At 44.4% G+C, this 22,142-nt stretch overlaps 1 protein-coding gene across 1 annotated transcript in view; it reads right to left on the bottom strand.

The window, feature by feature from the left end:
• Positions 1 to 22,142, bottom strand: part of NIBAN1 (niban apoptosis regulator 1) — a 393,109-nt gene that overhangs the window by 205,970 nt on the left and 164,997 nt on the right. Inside the window, exons 2-3 of the mRNA XM_086957112.1 lie at positions 11,728 to 11,858; positions 6,748 to 6,879 (exon numbers count right to left, since the gene is read on the bottom strand). Of these exons, the coding sequence (XP_086813238.1) occupies positions 6,748 to 6,879; positions 11,728 to 11,858 (263 nt within the window). The remainder of the gene's footprint in view (positions 1 to 6,747; positions 6,880 to 11,727; positions 11,859 to 22,142) is intronic.

A 22,142-nucleotide genomic window follows, 5' to 3' on the forward strand; every position in this document is an offset into this window, starting at 1 on the left:
AAGACGTTGGAGACAAGCATACCTCCCTGAGGCCAAGAAAGAACTAAGAACAGCTCAAAAGAAGTATTATGCTGCAATTAAAGTGGCAAAAAGCTCATACTATGAAGGGCGTATTTCCAAGGCCAATAACAATAGCGCAGAAATCTTTGCTGTTGTCAAAAGCTTTGTCTCTCCCTGCGCTGCTCACCCTCTTTTAGCCTCATCGGCAAAATGGTGTGAAGAACTCTCTGTGTTTTTTGTGGAAAAAATTGATAAAATCCAAGATGATCTGCTCACTGTATGTAACAATTTTCCAGCCTCCATGACCACTCCTATCCCCACTATGCCCACTTCTACGGATCAGTTTGCCCTCTTCACTCCAGTGAATACAACTGAGGTTGTGAAAATTCTGACCACCTTAAAATCGGGTTCCCCTATGGACCCCTGCCCAGCCAGAGTCCTTGCGGGCCTTGCTAACACAGTTGGCCAAGAGGTGGCACATATTGTGAACCTCTCTTTTTCCAGCGCCACAGTGCCAGCTTGCTGGAAACAGGCAAAACTGTTACCACTCCTTAAAAAAAATGGCCTAGATCCAAAAACTCCCGCTAACTTCCGGCCCATTTCTTTACTGCCAGCTCTGACAAAGATATGCGAAAAAGTTGCATTTTCACAGCTGGATCGATTCGTAGAAAACTCTCAAGCTCTCCACCCTGCCCAATCAGGTTTTAGAGCTGCTTTCAGTACAGAGACAGCCCTAGTCGAGGTCTCTGAGGCTATCCGTGAGTGCTTAGACGGAGGTGGCAGAGCGGCGCAGATTTTATTGGACCTCTCTGCCGCCTTCGATACGGTCCCTCATTCCCTCCTACTCACCAGACTAGCAGACATAGGCATAACTGGCCCTGCTCTCGGATGGTTAAGATCTTTCTTAGATGACAGGTCCCAGCAAGTGTGGATGCCGCCATTCTCCTCCTCTCCCAAAAAACTCTACTGGCGTACCACAGGGCTCCACCTTAAGCCCCCTGCTTTTTAATGTCTATATGACCCCCTTTATCTATCTTGCGGAACAGCTAGGGGCCAAAATGATGGCCTACGCCGATGATACCCAGCTCTTGTTCACATGGCCCAAAAACAACCTGGACACGACGAGAGTCCAATTCTGCTTATCATCGGTCTTCCGCTGGCTGGCCTTGGCTCAACTTAAGTGTAATGAGAGCAAATCTGAAATTCTGCTGTATGGCTCCTTCCCAGATAATTTTTATGATTCTCTCTGGCCCACCGATTTTCCCAGCCCCAAATCCACAGGTGGACCTGCAAAAAACCTGGGAATTTGGTTTAGCAATAATCTCAGATTTGAAGATCACCTGAAAAAACTCACCGGAATCTGCTTCTCCACTCTCAAAACTCTACGCAGATTCCTTCCTTTGCTTCCGCGATCAGCTAAGGAGACGGTCATTCGCGCTCTGATATTATCCAGACTAGATTATGCGAATGCTCTCTACTGCGGACTCCCAGCCTATCTGATCCACCGCCTCCAAGTCATCCAGAATGCTGCGGTCCGGCTGCTGTTTAACATCCCCAGAAGATCTAGCGTCCGCCAACCACTCCGAGACCTCCACTGGCTTCCAGTAGCTCAAAGGATCTTATTCAAGATCCTTGTGTTAGCATACCGAGCACTACACTTAACAGGCCCAACCTACTTGAGAAAAAGATTCTCTCTTTATGCCCCCAACCGCCCTCTCAGATCAAGCAATCTTCATCAAATGACTGTACCAAAGTTCAAATATAGCAGGCTTGGTGGACAATCCATTTCTGTTAGAGCAGCGAGAGCTTGTAACACTCTGCCTCTGCAACTGAGAAGAGCCCCTTCCATCATGGCATTCAGGAAAGGCTTAAAAACCTACCTCTTTAACACCAATGCCTAATGGCTGTCCCTCTTTTGCATTTACTGTGATCTGTCCCCTTCTTTCTTTTTCCGCGCCAGGATACTATACTATTTAGTAGCAGAGCGCGTTACAAAAGCCTCTATAATAATAATAATAATAACTGGTTCCTGTGGTTATCCTTGGGGCGGATCAACTTGTGCCCTTCAGTGCAACCTCCTCCTCCTATCAACATACCCAGTAGCCTGAAGATGTGAATGCGATAAACTAATTTTGGTAGGTATATGCAATTGTGACTCTCTACCCATCACATATCTCCAGCAGCAGCTGACGCAGGTAAGTGCGGTGGGCCGAGGCGGGGAAGTCGACAGACGATTGAATAGGTACAATTAAATTAATCGATAAAACCTATTCTGTCGTCTGTCAACTTCAACCCCATCCCAGCTCCACCCCACCACGCTTACCTGCACCAGCCGCGACTGCATATTTCTCTTCCTCACTCCAGGCTTAATCACAGCCACAACTGAGGCAAGTCCAGGATCCTCACTTTCAGGAGCATCAGGGGCTTTCAACTTCATCGTATGAACGAAAGGCGATGAACAATAACTCAAAACACCTCATAACTTTTCTTCATCCTCTATCACATTTCTTCATCTCTACAAACTGTGTTTCAGTATCCCATTATTAAACTTCTGTCTGAGATCACATAGTTATTTTTACTTACCAACTTCCCCCACACTCTTTGCAGACCTAGACGTGCACCTACTTCGTTGCCGCTGACAGACGGGCTTGTAAAAGGCAAGGTTTAATATAATAATGATAAATACTTGTTTTTTATATGGAACTTAATATCACACTTCAGCAATGAGAAGACCGTCCTGGAAAGGCCACCCACTTCACTAATATTTATGGGGTTCAAATGGACCGCTTTTAATGTGCTCAGAATTTGTACAATAAGAATGTGCCTAAGAGAGCCTTCATTTAATGGTTCAACGTGATAATGAAGAATAAAAAAATGAGATAATATTGTTTCGAAGTAGAGTTAAGAGGAACCTAAATGACATAATCCATTTTTAGGACTCGCGTGGCGTACTGCGCACATGCGCAGTCGAGCTCGCGAGATTTTATGTTTAGAGTGTTCTTTACTAGCGAGGGTTAAGCCCCGCCCCTCTTCTCCATCGGCTGGCCTCCTACACGGTGGCCAGCCATTGAAGAATAGATCCTAATGAAGTTCTCCTTTCTTGCTAAGCCCCGTCCTTTTCAGAAGGGGCTCCTTGACTTACTGCTGGAGTAAAAGGTTTCTTATCTTTTTTATGGGTCCAGATCGCCCCATAAAGAAGTTAAGGAACCTTTTATGCCAGCAGCAAGTCGGGCCTCAATGCTGCCTTCTCGCGCGAACTCTCTTTCCCCCACCCTGCGCTTGCTGACGTCCAGGTTATACTCCCCGCCTACATACTTTTAGCGAGAATCACACAGACTGCAAAAGCAACCCCGTCTGCCTTGTTATAACTTCACAACATGGTCCTGAATTTGTTAGCATTTTAGAGCATTTGTACCAGTGTATTGTAGGCGGATGTTCTTGTAATTGTTTTGACATGTACCCCAAGGACTTATTTTTAATACAATTTTGTTTTCCATGTATTTCTTGTTTTATTTTTGTGGGGTGTAGCTACTGCATTAGAAAGCTGAACCATGTTTGGTTTGAGGTTTTTGAGCCGACTAATGGATCTAATGAAGCACCTTTTTAAACCCCTATTCTCCTCTAATGTACTATACTCTTCACCCCCCCTCCCCGAGTTTGAGTGTCCTTGCTATTCCCGAGTTTGTGGATGTTTAAAGAAGACACCGTTCTTGTTCTGAAATGGCTTGTATCCAAAAAGAGCAGCATTCTGAGAATTTAAAGATGTAGCCTCGACCTGTCCCAGTTTCCCACCTTCGATTCTAACTTAATAATTGTTTGCACCATGTCCACCCCCTGCTTGTTCCATGTGTTGTTCCTTCTCCACCACAAAAATCTTACAGTGCGTCTGCGCTTACTTCAGTTTTCTTTCCGTCTTCAGTTTTACCCCTGTCGCAGGTGTTTTAAGTCTGAGTGTGACAGCCTTGTTTAACCGTTTTCGCTTATCAAGATATTTCCACCCCTTTGCGTTAGAGTGTTTTTTTAAAAAAGAAGAGACAATTTCCGTCTTTTAATCCCTATTGTAATGCACAGTGAAGTGCTGGGTCTTGCCTTATGTGAGCCCTCTCCATAGAGGTGACAAGGCTCTATTCCAAGTTGTAAGATTTAACCCTTAAAGCAATGAGATCCGTGCCTCGCACAGCTTCTGTACTGTGTTTGGCTTAGAGGTGAATGCGTGATTGGGGGAGGAGGAAGTCTTCAGAGGGTCGCACCGCTGGCCACGTGATGCGGTTCCACCCCAGAAAAGAGCTGACTTCGCCCACCCCATCCCCTCGTCTGAACCTCACAGAGCTCCTGTCCCACAACTCTGTGTGGAAAGAGTTCTCCAAGGAAGCGAGCCGATCCCGCCCGAACCCAACCGTACATCACATAGATTCTTGTCCTCCATGCGGGTGTGTCGCCCCGGGGAACCCCGTCGGCTCCTTATGCATTAACCTGCTTCGGCATCTAGTCCTTTATGCTCAGAGGTTCATCCCGGTCCTCTAAGCGCCGCAAACTTAGGAGCCCCAGAACCTGCTACAAGACCGGCAGTGAAACATGTACGCATTGCACTGGGCGTGCCTGTCAGCAGACGGACCCTCGCAGATTAGCAACCTCGGAAATGAACTCCCTGAAAGGGATCCTAGCTACAAATCATGTCTTGCTGTGTGATCCTCTGCATATACGGCTGTTCATGTGTTGGGCATTGTCCTGTAAATGGATACCTTTATCGTTTGGCTGGCATTGATTCGAGTAGCCTGCGATAGCTGCTCACTACCGTGCTTCCTCGGGGGTTGTAGGGTTTATACGCAGAACACTGTTCCCAGACTGACAAGCGTTGGGGGGCAGGGGGGTTGGGTAAATTTGCTCCCATGTAGACAATTTATAATCCCAAACATTGCCGCTTGTGTAGGTCACACATCACGTGCATGAACTGGCTTTTCTTTTGCCACCAGAGCTCTCCGTCCTTACAGAACAGACCACCAGGTTGATTTAACCCCCATGTCCCCACCCCCAACCCCCTGCTATCTTTTCAGATTGCTTCCAGACCATCCCGCTCCCGCCCAGGGCCTTTAAACCAAACAAGCTGAGCATTCCTAATTCCTAGCCCTCCCCGCACAAAAGAATTCCATTGGAGGCGGAGGCCCAGGCTGGAAGAGTCCAGCAGTGGGGCCGGAATATGGGGGTTAGGAGGAGGAGGACATGTGTGCCAGCAGCGAGCACCAGGCAGTGTCACATATTTTTTTTATTTTCATTAAAAGGTATCTTTAGAAAATATTTTTTTCTCCTACCTTGTTAAGGTTCGGAAATGCTTCCGTTTTAGCCAGGCTTACCTTTGAGTGGGACTTTGGACAGCAGTTGAACAGGTTTTGGCACTTTCCAGACCGCTCTAATTTTGCCAGATGGGGACTTTAAATTGCGCCTAAAGAACCGCTCTACAGCAGCCCCCCCTCCCCTTTCCCCACGGTTTCTAGTGTAGTAACCCATCTAGCAAAAGGTCTATGGTCCGTCAGTTGACAACTCTAGATTGAAAGCATCGCTGTTAAATACCAGCTAGGTTAACGCAGGTTTTTCATTTGCCCTTCAGTATCTGTTACTCCTCCGCATGCTTCAATCGATTTATGTGTGTGTGTCTCTGTGTGTGTGTCTCTGTGTGTGTGGCTCTGTGTGTGTGTTGCTCTGTGTGTGTGTTGCTCTGTGTGTGTGTTGCTCTGTGTGTGTGTTGCTCTGTGTGTGTGTGTGGCTCTGTGTGTGTGGGGGGCTCTGTGTGTGGGGGGGGCTCTGTGTGTGACACTGTGTGTGTGGAGCTCTGTGTGTGTGGGGCTCTGTGTGTGTGTGGCTCTGTATGTGTGAGGCTCTGTGTGTGTGGGGGGGCTCTGTGTGTGTGTGTGGGGCTGTGTCTGGGGGGCTTTGTGTGTGTGTGTGTGGCTCTGTGCGTGTGGCTGGCTCTGTGTGTGTGGGTCTGTGTGTTTGTGTTGAATTTGTGAGAGATTAAGCTATTGCCATTTGAAAGGACAACGCCATTTATTTATCTGTTTTCAAAACCAACACATAAATAAAAATGTTGTCATTTACAAGGCCAATAGCTCTATCTTTTGCAAAGGCGAGACTGTTGCATAGTAAATGCTTGTTAATTCTACTGGCAACTAACAAGAAACCATTATGACCAAAGAATGAAAAAATCCCTTGTAAATATTACAACCCCAATCATAACCATCTAGTTAACCATCACCCCTAACCTTCACGCAGTAATTTAATGACAAGCTCTACCATAATCATAATCCAAAGAACTACTCTAAGCTGTAACATTTATGCAATCGTTAAAACACAATTTTGTCCCTTACTCTACAAAGAACACGTTGCTAATAACAAAAATATGCGTTTCCAATCTCTATTATTTCATTCATGCTATAAAGATTCATTCAATCAGTTTTCATCTCCACATTTTCTTTATTTTATATTTGTTTAATCTTTTTTTCACCTAATGATCCATAAAGAATTTATTTCCACATGACAACAATAAGTCCTGGTCTCTGAAAATGGGTGCTGGTGCCCCCACCCCAAACTGAGCACTGCTGCTCGAGCTCCTTCTCGTTTTCTTCCCAGAATCCTCTTTATGCTAAAGACTTGGGGCTTACAGAGGTCCCCACACTTCACACACAGCCAACTGGAGCCACCACAGCTTTGTTTTTGAGAGTAACAACAATACATCTGAACTGAAGTCCATACCTCCTTGTTCTCGAAGCACGCCACGGTGTAGTCTCTCTTTATCACAACATATCGCTCTTTCCATTTCTTCAGGTCTTCTGCATATAGCAAAATGTCTCCTTCATACAGCACGGTCTCCTGCTCTGATGGAGGCTGAAGGAATATGTTCATTGTTAGAAACAGCAGAACATAACATGATGAACATCCCATACAGGAATGAGAGATCCTGCTTCCAGGACCGAAGGATAGCATTTAATTGCAGTTTCCACTACACAATTGCTACTTCATAAAATCACAGAAAATTTGTTCACATAACAATCCTGTTAACTGCATATACAGAGCATGTGGGTGAAAATAGCCCAATTACTTATGGTAATATTCATTACTCCGAGTTCTAGTCTTCCTCATCCCAATCCTTACACTGTGAGGATGCACCTGTGAAGAAAATAACCGACCACAGAGATTCAGAAAAAAATTAACAGGCCACGGAAACCAACATTTGCGAACAAAGAGAAAAGTGGAGGTCACCACCAGCCCACAACCTATCACGGGATAAGAAGGTGTGCATGGATGCCCAAGCCACCGCATTGGGATCGTCTTCAGGGACGTACACCTGAAGTACGCACAGGAGGCAAAGCTCACTTTGTAAGGATTTGGACGAGGAGGTAAAAGCACTTTTTACCAAAAAGGAAGTGAGGTTTTGTGGCCAATTTGCAGTAAGAGGAACCAAAGCGATTGGATTTCTAGTCACAGCTTCTCCAGATGACCACATTGTGTGACTGCACAAATCAAAGTATTTCTAAGAGCCTTAGTTTTTCTCAAGTTGGGAGCATGGAGGTGCAGGTTAAATCAAGCAATTAGTGACACGTGCCTCATAGGAGCTTGAAAAGGATGATCTGTTTCTCTTGAATTTTCCTTTTGATGAAAAAAACACATGTATTGAAATATTTCCCACACCCTAGTTGTTAAAATAAAATGCATTAGATGTATAGTGGTTTGCAAATACATACTTCAGTGAGATCTGAGAATCATTGAAAACTAATCTAGATTCATAGAGGTTGAGGAATATTTGAGCAAGATCTGAAAACGTACCGGATCTGAGTACCTTATCCCCCACGTAGGTCCAGATTGGTTTGATGTCTACTGAAGGAATGGTATGGAGCCTGATACAGAAACTTCACCTACAAGCTTTAAATTTGAAGCTCTCTGGCAGCAAAGATCAGGTGGAAGGCTCTCGCTTAACTCCTCTCTCTCAATACATCTTTGTCCCCATATATCTTTATTTTGCTGCTCCAGTTGCCCTCTCTAATGCTTTTGACTTCATTTTTTAGCTGTCTCTAGCAACATCCCTCTGTATCTTTCTATATAAAACGTTTTGATCTAACTCAGTCTCTCTCTCCTCCGTATATATCTTTGTCAATATGTTTCATGATCCCTCTCTATCTCTCACCCGCTAGAAGCACGTTTATGCCATACTTAACACAGAAAGCATGCTTTTATTGGTTTTGTTTAGTGTTTTTTAAGATATAGGCGTTAAAAAAAAAAGGTGCTGGGTGGGGTTGAAAGGATAAAAACTTTTATATATCCTGCGTTTTTTAGTCCACTGGCGGCCTGAAGACTATCCCTGTGACCATTGTGGCTGCAAATTAGAAAAGATAAAGCGCCCCCTCTAATGATTGAGGACTCTTTCAGCTCCTAACGACCACTTTGGGTCTATGGACACAATCCTGAGGTCAGATTCAATAATACTGATTCTGATTTGCCAGGCACAAGATTCAAATTAGTCTTACATCTGCCATTACAGGATGCAGGTCACAATCCTTACATCCAAAGATAAATTAAATAAAGTCTACATGGGGGGCAAGGTAAGCACACCCTGAACCCCCAGGCCTAGTGGAGGGAGAGTCGATAGATCCCCCACAAATACTAAAAACAAAAAGTCTATATACTAAAATTCATGGACTATTTTTCGCTTCTATGTATTTGATACACTTAAAATGGTGTCATTAGTCCGTAGCCTTGACAGCTGGGTCACAGATTTCATACATCCAAGATGGTGCCTGAGGTGAACAGCTTTAGGAAAGCTGATTATGGTCACCATCTTTGGTGATTCAAGACTGTGACCTAACTTTCAATGCTGTGCAATTTTACCTCTGTCTTGGATATGTCTAGTCTGCGATCTACAAAAAGAATTACAGGGTTGGGTTTTTCCCCCTCCCCTCTTTTGTGTATGAAAGTACCTGTACCCAACCATTTTCCAGAAAATACATTAGGGGGTGTAACACCCCAAACACCCCTGACGCTTCGCCCGGATGTATCCTCGACCTATGTGGATAGTTCAAGTTCCATTTCAATTGTTCCTCCTTCCTCACTTCTCTCGCCCTTCGGACCCATTTGCTTGTGCCACTGCAATGTAAAAGGGGCCTGAAATCTTCCACTAGGCTAAAAGGGGGGCGCTGGTGGAAAGTCAAATGATGTCCCTGCAAAGCTTGCCAAGGATCCCCTAAAATGTCATTCAATCTGTCTGATTCAGTACCCCAGGAGGCACAAGGAGCCTAGACAAACCTGCTAGATATTCAAGACAAGGTATAAGCCATGGCAGATTTAAGGCAAAGGGCTCCGTGGTCAAGATCACCACTGGGTCATAGGTAAAGATGAAGTGTAGAGCAGGGCCTAGTTTGAGTTGCCAGAGTCTGGGTGGTCTTGGGTGTCACATTGGTGAAATGTATGAATAAATATATCATTTTTAGTTAATCACCGTTATCTATAGGCCTCTACTAATTTTAAGGTCACAAGGTAAGTACACTGTTTGGGCGGGAGCCATCTTACTTGGAATTGGTTGCATTGACGCACGGGTTGCAATCAGATGACTTAATCTGGTACATTAAACCAACAATCTTTCTCACTATAAATGAAACTTGTAACCAGCTAGGTACATGCACATCTCTGCATTAGGTGCAATAACCCACTAAGATTTCTGAAAGTGATTAAAACCTTTGATCCAAAGTCAGCCTCGGATTGGCAAGGAGGATTGACATTTGTGGGACGTGTTTTTGTGGCCGTCTCAGTCTCCACCACAAGAGTAGAACATCAAAGGCCATTGTTAAAGCATTTGCATGCATATAATGAGCTTGATGTGATGCACATTAAGTCAGGCCGCCTCATTGTCAGAGGCGCAATGGCTGCTCCCACTGTCACAGCATAAGGTGTGCCCGCCCTCTGCTTCCCTCCAGGTAAGTCAGAGGCCTCAAGGAGCTGCTGATGGGAAGCTATTAGTACTTGCTTTGCATTGGACTTGGGCAGGAGAGAGGACCGGAGCGGGTGGTGGGGTCTTGCTGAGGGCCAGCCAAGGGGCTCTTCAGTTAATGTTGTCTCTCTCACCTGCATGGAGCAAGTAGAGATAAATTAGAATCTGCTCTTCTCCTTTCGCTGCCAGAAATCAATTACTGCAGTCAGCAGGGAGAGGTGTGGCCTTAACCCACCTTGAAACTGGGAAACCCGGTTTTAGTCCCAGCGTCAGCTCAACATCCTGTGATCCTGGGCAAATCACTTCATCTACACAGGCAAAAACAAATGAACCAGCCCTTCTGTAATGTTATTTGATGTTCATTTAAAGCACTCTGATGCCTCAGGGCCAATTTTGTGCTATATAAAGCTCCATGTCTTTGAGGAAAATTACACCATTTTTTTATTTTTTTTGCATTTACACACTAGCATCATTCCCTTTATTGGAACTTACACGTGATGCTAGCAGCAAGTAAAACAAAAAAAACAGATGCACCTTTCAACATTCTCCGAGCATTGGGGGCCTCTCTTATGTTCCTTAAAAATATAAAGTACATTTCTAAAAAGCCCAGGGTGAGTGTAAAAATCAGTCTAGGTCTGTGCCATTTCCTGGTTCCCAGCGGACATTAATTAAACAATCCACAGCAAACGTAGGGTTTAAAGAGCAATATCACACAAGTTCCTAGATTTTTTTCATAATTCTGAGCTTTTAGGGTATATTTTTTTCCATTGGAATGTTAATTTCCAATTCAAATACTGGCCCTATAAGCCCGAAAATACTTTCATTACTGCAAATATTTGACAACATTTAACTCAATGATCCCAACCAAGCAGTGAATTGCGAAAGGTTGTGAACTGCGAATGTGGGCCACTTATTTTGTCTGCCCGGGACTTATTGTGGCCCCAATCCAACCCTGTCTATGGCAGCACACCATTCTCTGTATTCTGTATATAAACTCACTGCATTGTCCCATCTGCAGATTATACAAAGATACTTGCAACATGGGGCACCATTCCCCCGTGCTAGCCCTTTCACATATTAACCTGAAACATGCAGAGCTTGTTCAATTTGCGTTTTTTTTCTATTTCTTATTTTGTTCTCTTGTTTATTGTCCTCTTTTTGAAGCTCTGTTTTCATTTGTCTGCGCCTCTACTTTCATGCTTTTTCAGAGGTTTTGTTAAACACTTTTTGGTTGATTTTCTTGTTATTACCTTTCCATTACTTTACGTGTCTCTTGTCTGTCTCCTTTGTTATTCTCTATCTCATTTCATCTCACACCTTTGTGTGCTTTCTGAGTCTTCTTTCTCTTTTGTTTTCCATTTTCTCCCTTCCTGTCCCCATTTCTAGAAAGGATCTTTTCTTGAAGTTTTGAACCATCTTTTTTCCCACTTTCTACCACTCCTTGCAATTTCTCTCCAATCTGTGTCCCCCTTTACCATCATTTTGGCTAATTTCCCCTTGAAGTAAGAACGTATAAATAAAAGGCAAGTGAAACCCTAGCCTTTTTTCATGCACAAAGTGTAAAATCCCTGGAAACAACCGGCATGCAACGCCCCCCCCTGCTGGAGTTTCAGCGTGTGGCTTTCCCATTGGCTGCTGGGTGCGCCGGCCATGATGGTTTTGTTTCCTTCAGGTGAGGTTCTGTGAAAGGCCTCAGGCCTCGCTCTCTCTTGAAGAGACGTCAGCACGGCGCAAGCAGCGGTCGTCGGCCTTACCTTGCTCTTCAAAAAGCGGGCCTGGGGGTCTCGGTGCTGCTCCACCTCATTCCGGATTTGGTGGAACAGGGCCACGGCGTACTGCCGCCTGTAGTGGGGGCTGAAGTTGCTGATCACGGCTTCTGTTTTTCCTGTAATGGATAGCAAGAGAAGAGACATATGACGTCAGTTCAGAGAGCAAGCATTGCCACTTCGCCTGGGTCATGAGCGTTTTCTATATAGGAATGATGCAGTATTTTGCAAACTCGCCCGACCCCCATACTATTGTGAATGCATTACAAGTACAACAACACATGATTGAGCCGCACACAGTGTAATCGTGTCTGTGATTGCTGAAGAACTTGAGAGTCCGTGTCCTCTTTTTGGTCACAATTCTCTTTAAAGCACTGTGGGCTTCTAATGTTTTAATGTTGCCCGAGGTCCCAGAACAAAAACAAATCACAGGCCCGTCAGAATTGTTCACAATTCTATTGAAATTAACAACATTTAAATATGTCTGGACGTATTTAAACATTGCAGTTGTGTTCTGTTACTGCTTTAAAAATGAAATCAAATACATGGTTGCCAAACATACTATTCTGGTCAGGCAGGTCTTACTAAAGTGTGAAAGTATCTACAGTGAGATTATTAAAATGGGGGTGGGGTTTTGAAGAATATTTGGAGTCCCCTCTCTTGTGACACACAGTCCCAGTTAGGATATAAATGACAAAAGTTGTTAGTGATGGCCCATTACAGAGTGGCTTACTTCAACTCATTCTCTCTACCCCCCCTCCACCCCCCCCCCCCCCCCCCCGTTAAAACAAAGCACGGTTATCATCATAAGGGTTCTTTTGGCAAAGAGCCTGGCAACACTGGAGCCCCCAGTTTAAAGACCCCTGTTTTAAGGGGATGTTGGCTTCAATCACTGGATTGCTAAATATTGCTGGGACTCACCATTTGATATGGGTGATTTAAACTTTGAAGATCTGTGTATTTCACGCTTCTGTGCGGGGGTGTGCACATGCAGTTGATAATAAAGCTTTCTTTACTACTGCACATTTTCTTAATGAAAGTATAACAGTGGCATTTGGAAAGTCGGTGGACAGCTCCTTACAATCGACCAATATAAGCATGCAGAATAGCACTCCCGGATAAACATATGTAAGTAAGCCTGTAATCACAGTGATGATGTCATACCTGTCCATCATTTTTCATAACTTGCCGAAATTATACATGGAATTGTGGATTTTATGTAAGGGCAGTCTCTGGTTTTGTTGCCACTTTGTAATTATTCTACGATCTTGACAATGTATTTTACATAACAAAAAGCTACAAACCCCTCTGATAAGCTTTGCGGTGCACCTTGTTTATAAGCATCATATTTATTCAATCAGCATTCACTTCTTAAATCAGGGCCACTACCAGCTAAACCTCTAAGCCAGTCAGTGGCGGCTCCTCATCTAAGGTGGAGGAGTGTCGCCTCACAGCTTTTTTGCAGTGAAATAAAGGGAAAATAAAATGAAAATGACTTGCATTATTAAAATTGTCTTTTCTCCTACTTTTACAGATTAGTGTGAGGGTGCGGGAGCAGGATAAGAGTGGTAGCAACCTCCTAAGTGCGCAATGACTGCTTGGCAGGCCCTCTCTGGCCACCCAAAACAGTCTTGCGCACTTCGCATGATCTCCATGCAGGCTGCATGGAGAACATGCTCAGACCTTCAGTCAGCTTCTGAGCGCTGAAACACAGCGCTCAGACCTTGGCTGACTGGGAGCTTGGGTGTGCTTCCTGTGGCCAAGCGAGGGAGGACTAAAGAGGAGACAGGCGGCGAGGAAGCGCCAAAAAGGTTCATTTTTTTATACCCGCTTCCAACCACTTGGCCCGCTTCCCGCCCACCCCCCTACCTCTGATCTGTGCCGGACGCTGCTAAAAACATACTTTCAAACTGCTCTCAGCCCTAAACACAGAGTATGTGTTATGAAGCCTCACCTGCTGAGCAACATAATAAAGTCTCACCTTTGATTTACGATTTGTCTGTCCAAGGCAGGTTTGAATCCATGACAGATTTTAAGGCTATTCACATAAAATAAATCAGTGCCTAATTTGTAAAAATAAAAAAGTATGTGCCAGGGACTCGGGATTGCAGCTTGCACCACCTGCTGCCAATGCTGGCACTGTAAAATGGTAGTACCTACACAACCACTAATCAGCACACTCCTTCAAATCTAACAATTTGGACTACAACAGAGCACCCAAAGCTCTCACAATGGCCCGAACGCACAGGTATTAATAATTTTTAGTGCATGTTTAATTTTTAAACGTGCTGCGGATATGCCAACCTCAATAGTAGACAAACAGCGCCTCCATACAGTGGACTGTCATAAGTGCCGGTATTAAGAATTAAGTGCCAGTGCTGAGCAATGGCAAACACTGGCTAAAATTAACCACTGAAATAAATGTCCATAAAGTTGCTCTAAATGGAAATACTTGAACAGTGGTTAATCTGAAAGGCTGGCCTGGATGTGGCGCTCCTGGGCCAACAATGGACAGCCCTTTTTGGATGTTTAACTGTAATAGCATGTCAGTTAAGGTATGTGGGATTGAAATGCAGTTGTGGAACGTAACACTTGTTTCTATCTTTTGCTTGGGTGTTAATGCCTTAAGAATGAAAAATTAATTATGCGCTTCAAAAGGAAGTTTCATCAGAGGAAGACTGGATTGCGGCCAATGACAGAAACACTTTGCATAGTTCAAACTAAGCCAATCATAATGGCTTTCTCCAGACAATGAATACAACATTATCCTCTCTGACAAGAAACATGTTTTCTTATTAAAGGGCATGTACAGCATTTAAAAATGCTTTTGGCCCTCGTTACTCAATGTTATAAAGTACTATTGTGGATTGTTTTAGTTAAATGTAGTTATATTGACCAACTTTTCTTTTTCCGTGACCGATTTCCATAAAGTACATCCTGTGCGCACTTCTGCCTATATACTGTGTAGTATTGCATCAGTTTTTTTCTGTTGAGATGGAATCCAGCTTGTATTGCTTCCTACTATAACAGTAAATATAATTTGAAAGGCAAAAATCTGTTTATCCAATAACACTAACATTGCTCACTCGGGCTTCGAGTGTGTTGTGATACAAAATAGTCTGAATATTTGTACTTTTTAGGTCTCGCCTGAGCCAATGCGCTTGCGAATTTCTCCGGCGAGACTTATGTAGGGCTCCAGGAAAGGCTGTCAGAGGGCTTTGGAATGCGGATTATGGCCAGCGCATGTGCGCCGGGCGTACGCTCAACATTTACTCCCCCGCCCACCCCCCCTCATCAGACTTGAAAGGAAGCCGCTCGCACACCACCATTTGTCTGAGCTTTGGCATCAGACTTCAAAGGAAGCCACTCCCCCCCCCCCCCATCGGACTTCAAAGGAATGCGCTCCCGAACTTGCTGGCCTCGCTCTCGTGAGCCTTTATTTACTTGTTTTCATGGTCTGTTCTTCATCCAGCTCTCTCTCCTTACCTCTGTTTCTTCCCCTCTCTCTCCCTTTCAATCTTGTTCTTTCATATGGTTTGCTCTGGCTCTTCTCTTCCATACAGGCTAACTTCTGTTGCTCGCTGCTTTTGCTCCAATTAATTTTGGCCTATTTCCAATCTCCTCCCTCGCTGATCGTGGATCTCGGCCCCCTCCTCCTCTTTCCTTTCTCCCTCGCCTCTCCCGCGCTTACTGTTCCTGTCGCCTATTCATTCATCTTCCTCATGCAATTTACCACCCTCTCTTCATCTCGCAGACATACTTCCATTCTTGGCCAAGAAAATCATTGCAGTATTGATCTGTGCCTGCTCGTCTCTCTTCATAACAAATCCCATGCTTTGTTATTCAATGTTATATACATAACGAGGGTTTTGTTTACAGGTCTATTGAGAGGATACTTCACTCGGGGACGCCACCACATCACTCACTTTCTTGGGGCACTTTTATTTACCAAATGATATGGCTCATGCATTGTGATTAATTGACATTGCTTGTTATTACATTTGATTTTTCTACAATAAATGTAAGCAAATGTATAAAGTTCTACTGGGACCCTTCTTTCCTACACCATATAGCACCCAGGTCCCATGTGGATTTATTGGGTATAACCCCCCTTTTAGATCAATTATCTGAGCAGGTGCACACCTGCGAGGTCTTTCTAGGTTTTCAATTTACTCCTTTAGAATTTCCTTCTCGAGACCATGGTAAAGAGTGAATTACTTTCGTATACGGAAGACTACATCAACACACTCCTGCAAGACCAGAATAACCAATTTCTGTCCAACACCAACTTACAAGTAGATGTCACTTTGAATGACAAAATCACCAGATTGGAGAGACTTGAAAAAAAGCTTATCAGAACAAGACTTCATGGTCACTTGTTTACAAAATATTTACAAGAGAACATCATTCCGGTAGGCCTCCAAATTAAAATAGAGCCAGCTATTTTTGTCGACGTACCTAAATTCAAAGAGGGATTTAGTTACGTCGCCAACAATTGCTCCCGACACTGGATGGTGTTGGGAGTTGAGACCGCCGCCGAACAAGTACAGACACTTACCAAAGAGATCGCGGCCCTAAGAGCCGAGATACTAGGGGACAGCACTTTGACAAATGCCAAATCTGCTTTGGAGTCTCTGGACGCCACACTAAAAGAGTTTGATGTCACCACTCAAACCAAGAAACTAGAAAAACTAGCCAAGGATTTAAGAGCATTTGATAAAAAAACTGTCTACCCATATCTCCAACCGGACTACTATAAACAAGACACCCAAGGCCGTTTTGCCAACCGAGGGAGAGGTGGATACAGAGGCAGGAGAGCATACACCACGTTCTCCGACTCTTCTTATAGCTCCGGAAGTGAATCTGAACCTGCAACACCTGGCCCCTCATACAACTATTCTTACTCAGACTTTAACTATCCACCATACCCACCTCCGCCGCCTCATTTTTTAGGCAGAGGTCAGATGCAATGGAGACCCCCCCGAGGTCGGGGCAATTGGTCCGGAGGACTGCAACGTGGACAACAATCCAACACGGGCAATCAGAATGCGGGTCGGGGGCGCGCCCAGAAACAAGTCACCTTCCGCCCCGAGAACCATGGCGAAATATCAATCAGGAGAAACACCTATCAGTGGTGACCAGCAGACCTGCACATGCCTCCACCAACCCTATAGTGAATATCTCCAAATATAACCTATCCGATGAAGAAGAAAAAGTACTGAGTAAAGGTCTCTCTTACGTCCCAACCACACTTCCGAATAGATTTCAATTGAAAACAGAACTCTACAATTTTTTCAGAAAAATCCGTCTCAGGTACTTCTTCAGACATGCGATTGCTCCACTTAGATCATCTGCAACTGGATTGAGGGAACCATCTACATTTTTTCCTCCTTCATATGCAATCAGTACCAAAATTCTTGCATTTGAAGAATTGGTCATCCAAGAAGTGGAGAATACCGTCAACAAGCCAAAATACATCAGATTCAACCTAAGTGCAAACCAAAAATTGGCACTTAAAAGTTGAAAGACAATGCTGATATAGTCATCAAGCCCGCCGACAAAGGCGGTGCGATCGTGATTCAAGACACCATTGCTTATAAAAAGGAAATCTATAGGCAACTGTATGACGGAGTCAGTTATAAGCTCATCCACAGTGACCCTTCGAAAGATCTAGCCTTATTGATACTCCAAATCACACAAAAAGGCCTGGATGAAGGCTTTCTATCCCAACAAGAATTCAAATTTTTGAATCCAAATCATCCACGGCTAGCAACTATATACACCCTGCCAAAGGTGCACAAAGGCCTCGACAATCCTCCTGGACGCCCAATAGTGTCCGGGTGTGGATCAATGCTGGAACCACTCAATCAATACATTGACTTTTTCCTAAAGCCTTTAGCCATAAGAACTAAGACATACCTCCGGGACACAACCCAGGTTATCAATTTGATTGATCAGAGACCTTTCGACCCAGATACCCAATTGTTAGTAACCTGTGACATAGTGTCATTGTACACTAGTATTCCTCAGCTTGACGCCATCGCTGTGATGGAAAAGGCCCTAGAAACCAGGATGGCTCCAGTTCCAGTACCCACGTACTTTATCATAGAACTTCTGAGAATAGCCATGATGAAGAATTTTTTCATGTTTCAAGAAGAGTTCTTTCTACAAACCAAGGGAGTAGCGATGGGGGCGACATTTGCCCCAAATCTGGCTATACTATATATGGACGATTATGAGAACCGGGTCATCTTTAGTGACATGAACCCATTCGGACACCATATCAATATGTGGGTCCGCTACATAGACGATGTGCTCTGTTTGTGGAATGGCACGCTAGAAGATCTTATGTCATTCCACGTTTGGCTTAACTCACAGAGCACAGACATACAATTCACCCTTGAAGCCAATCAGGAGAAGATTGCGTTTCTGGACATAACAATCTTTGTCAATCCTGAGACTAAACTACTTGAAACTACCTTGTTTCGCAAACCCACTGAGCGGAACTCATTACTTGAATATAACAGCCACCACCCTAGGGGGCTAAGAGATAACCTCCCTGTCGGACAGTTCCTTAGAATCCAACGAAATTGCTCCTCTAAAGAGAACTATATGTTGGAATCGCAAGACCTTACAGACCGACTAACAGCGCGGGGCTACCCCACACGCCTAGTAAAACGTGCACGAAAAAGAGCCTGGTATAGCCCCCGAGAGCACCTACTGAATTGCGAAAGCAAAGAGGATTCAGCTGGTGAACGAATCATTTGTGTAACCACATTTTCCACCCGCAGCAATGATATTAAGAAAATTATCAACAAACACTGGCGTTTGGTAGCAGATGACATTGGACAAAAAGCACCACCATTACACTCCTTTAAAAGAGCTCGGAACATCAGGGACCAGGTTGTACAATCATTCCTTCCTACACCTCCGAATCCTACCATCCAATCATTATGGCATCTTCCTCCAGTTGTGGGACACACTAGGTGTGGATCATGCACGTCATGCGCTACCACAATCCAAACCAAAGATTTGACGTACAGAGGCAAAACTTACACACTGAAATCACATACTAACTGCAACTCCTCGAATGTAATCTACTGGATTAAGTGTCCCTGTGATTTGGCATATGTAGGCCAGACCCAGCAAAAGGTTAAAGCCCGTATTTTACAACACGGCAGCAGAATCAGATGCAGAGTACAGGGTGCCCCCCTAGTAGATCATTGCACTCTGAAAGGTCACACCCCAGAGACTTTACAATGGCTAGTTCTAGAGAAAATCAACCTGGGCCCCAGGGGTGGGGACATTGCACGAATCCTAACTTTGAGAGAATCCAAATGGATGACCATTTTGGATACAATTCGAAATGGCCTAAACGAGTCAGAGAGTAGCCATGCCCAGTTAGCCAGCTTTGGTCGCTGACGTATGAATATGTCTGCTATCTGGACCATAGACACATGCTGTCACCCCCCAACACGGTATTTCATTAGACTGCTATAACTAATCCCTTTTGACCCTCCTGTGCGAGAGGTCCTAAGCATGGATTAACTAAGCTGAGTAATTGTCTTTAACACCATGCATAATATTTGCAAGAGATACGTCTGTCGACTACCTCCCGAAACAGATTGCACAATTTAGACATGGTTGCACAGAATGGAAGTCTATGTCAGAGGTATAGTAAGAGATCTTCACCCTCGTGTTTGAGAGGTGCATCTCTTCACGAACACGTAATGTGTACTGTATTGCGTTTATTGACATCCGAATACGTATCTATTGCACAGTGATGAATGTACGATAAGTATTTCTCAACATTGTACCTTTTATGTAATTATTTTACAACATGCAACTCAGTGTCAAATGTATAGGAAGAGATCTTCACCCTCGTGTCTGAGAGGTGCATCATTTCCACCATTTCACGAACATAACATTTGTACTGATGACATAGATATCCGTAGGCTTACTTATTGCACTGTGACCACTTCTAATAATTTGGCCGTGTTCACATCCATGCCATATTGTATTTGTCCCGGAAACTTGTGTAACATTCAATGGGAATACCGCGGTTGATGCCGTTGCTCACTCTCCAAAGCCCTCTGAGCATCAGGTTGCTATCAGCAACGCTCTGGACCCAGTGTCCTTCTTTTGTCTCCGCGACAGACCCGGAACAGCCCTCGGAGCTTCATGTTGCTATTAGCAACGCTCCCGACTTATTGTCCTCCCTTTATCTTTATAAACCTCCCCACAGGCCACGCCCACTCGTTTGCAGTCAGCAGCCGCGGGAAGGCTGCAACTTAGAGCTCCGTGATCTTGTAGACAAGGTAAGACTAATCCCTCTACTCAGACGTTTCACAGCCTATAAATACTATTGAGTTGGTCGTAATTCACCACCTCTCCCCCTCTTGTTTTACAATTCACAGATGCGGCATATTTGATGCGATCTTTAACGACTCTCCGCCGATGTGGAGATATGTGAAAAGTCTATAAAATAGAATACTCCGAACTCTCGCGGGCTATATAGGTAAGCCCTATCCCCACATGATGTTCGGAATTTATTTACTGTTGAAATCATGACTGATTCATTAATACCCGTCCACCCGCCCACAGATCCAGTGTGTTCAAGCAACGTGATTAAACCTCCCCAACCAGCCACGCTCATCTTCTACAGTCAGTAACCGCGGAAAGGCTTCGATTTAGAACTCCGTGAATTTTAAGACAAGGTGAGACTAATCCCTCTCCCTAGGCGTTCGCCAACATACTAATACCAGTGATTTGGTCTTACACCTTGCCCTCCTGGTTTACTATTTATAGATGCGGCATATCTGATGTGATCCTTAGCGACACACTGCCGATGTGGAGAGATGTTATAGGAGCAGGATACTCCTAACCTCTGCGGGCTGTATAGGTAAGCCCCAATCCCCACATAATGTCGGAATTCATTCATTTGTGAAATGTTGATTGATTTACTAATACCCGTCCCCCTACCCACAGATCCAGCTTGTTCAACCAACGTGATTAATGTGGACATAGCCATGCTACTTGCTCGACCTGAGCAGGTATGTTCTCTTTGTCTTGATTCTGTTAGTGATCTGAGTCCTCCATGCCTCTCCGTTACTTTTCCTATAGTAATTCGAGATTGTTTCACCCACTCTATGCATCCCTAGTCTATCCTAATGATGCCCAAACATCACTCTGCGCTTAGCATCCCAAACAGGATAAGCTTTTTAATTCTCATTGGACTAATTGGTTCCCCTGGCCGAGTCAGGAACCCTGTGTTTGTGTGCGTTAGACTGTATACGCCAAAATATCCATTTAAAGCTAAATACCAATTATGGGTTGTACAGAATACTTTGAAATGTGTACTCAAGCTGTGATTTTTCTTGCTCGTTTTTTCATAATGTATTTATAACACTTGCAATTATTTGCCTCTATATAGCCATGGTAATAGTGTTAGTTATGTGTTTACCGCTCACTACGGTAACTTGACATTAGTTGTCGGCGATTTATACCATATTGTTTTATATTTCCAGATATTGTAGTGCTCCCTTGCTGTTTACCCTGTCCTGATGAAGACCCCGATGTAAGGCAATATACACGCCTACAAGTGTAGCGTGGGGTCGAAACGTCGACGGCTACTTCCATCTCTTGTTCAGTTGACACTCCCCCATTAATTTGAATACTTCGGTGTCAACAGAAATAATTTAAACCTTTGGGATATGTTATGATCCCCTACTTCTTCGGCTCAGGGATCTGAAGCCACAAAACCGTATTGCATTCTGAATTAATTTCGCAATATATAAGTTGTCACCAACTTTATTCCCTCACTGTCCTTTTCCTTCACAGCATCACGGTATCCCACTCCCCTTTCCTTTCTTGGGGCACTTTTATTTACCAAATGATATGGCTCATGCATTGTGATTAATTGACATTGCTTGTTATTACATTTGATTTTTCTACAATAAATGTAAGCAAATGTATAAAGTTCTACTGGGACCCTTCTTTCCTACACCACATCACTCAGGGGCACCACCACATCACTCAGGGACACCACCACATCACTTGGGAAACCACCACACCACTTGGGAACACCACCACATCACTCGGGGACACCACCACATCACTCGGGGACACCACCACATCACTCAGGGGCACCACCACATCACTCAGGGACACCACCACATCACTCGGGGACCCGACCACATCACTCGGGGACCCCACCACATCACTCTGGGACACCACCACATCACTCGGGGACACCACCACATCACTTAGGGACACTTCCACATCAATTAGGGACACCACCACATCACTCAGGGACACCTCCACATCACTCAGGGACACCACCACATCACTCGGGAACACCACCACATCACTCGGGGACACCACCACATCACTCTGGGGCACCA

Source organism: Lissotriton vulgaris, chromosome 1_1 (genome assembly GCF_964263255.1).
Source record: "Lissotriton vulgaris chromosome 1_1, aLisVul1.2, whole genome shotgun sequence".
Taxonomy (NCBI): Eukaryota; Metazoa; Chordata; class Amphibia; order Caudata; family Salamandridae; genus Lissotriton; species Lissotriton vulgaris.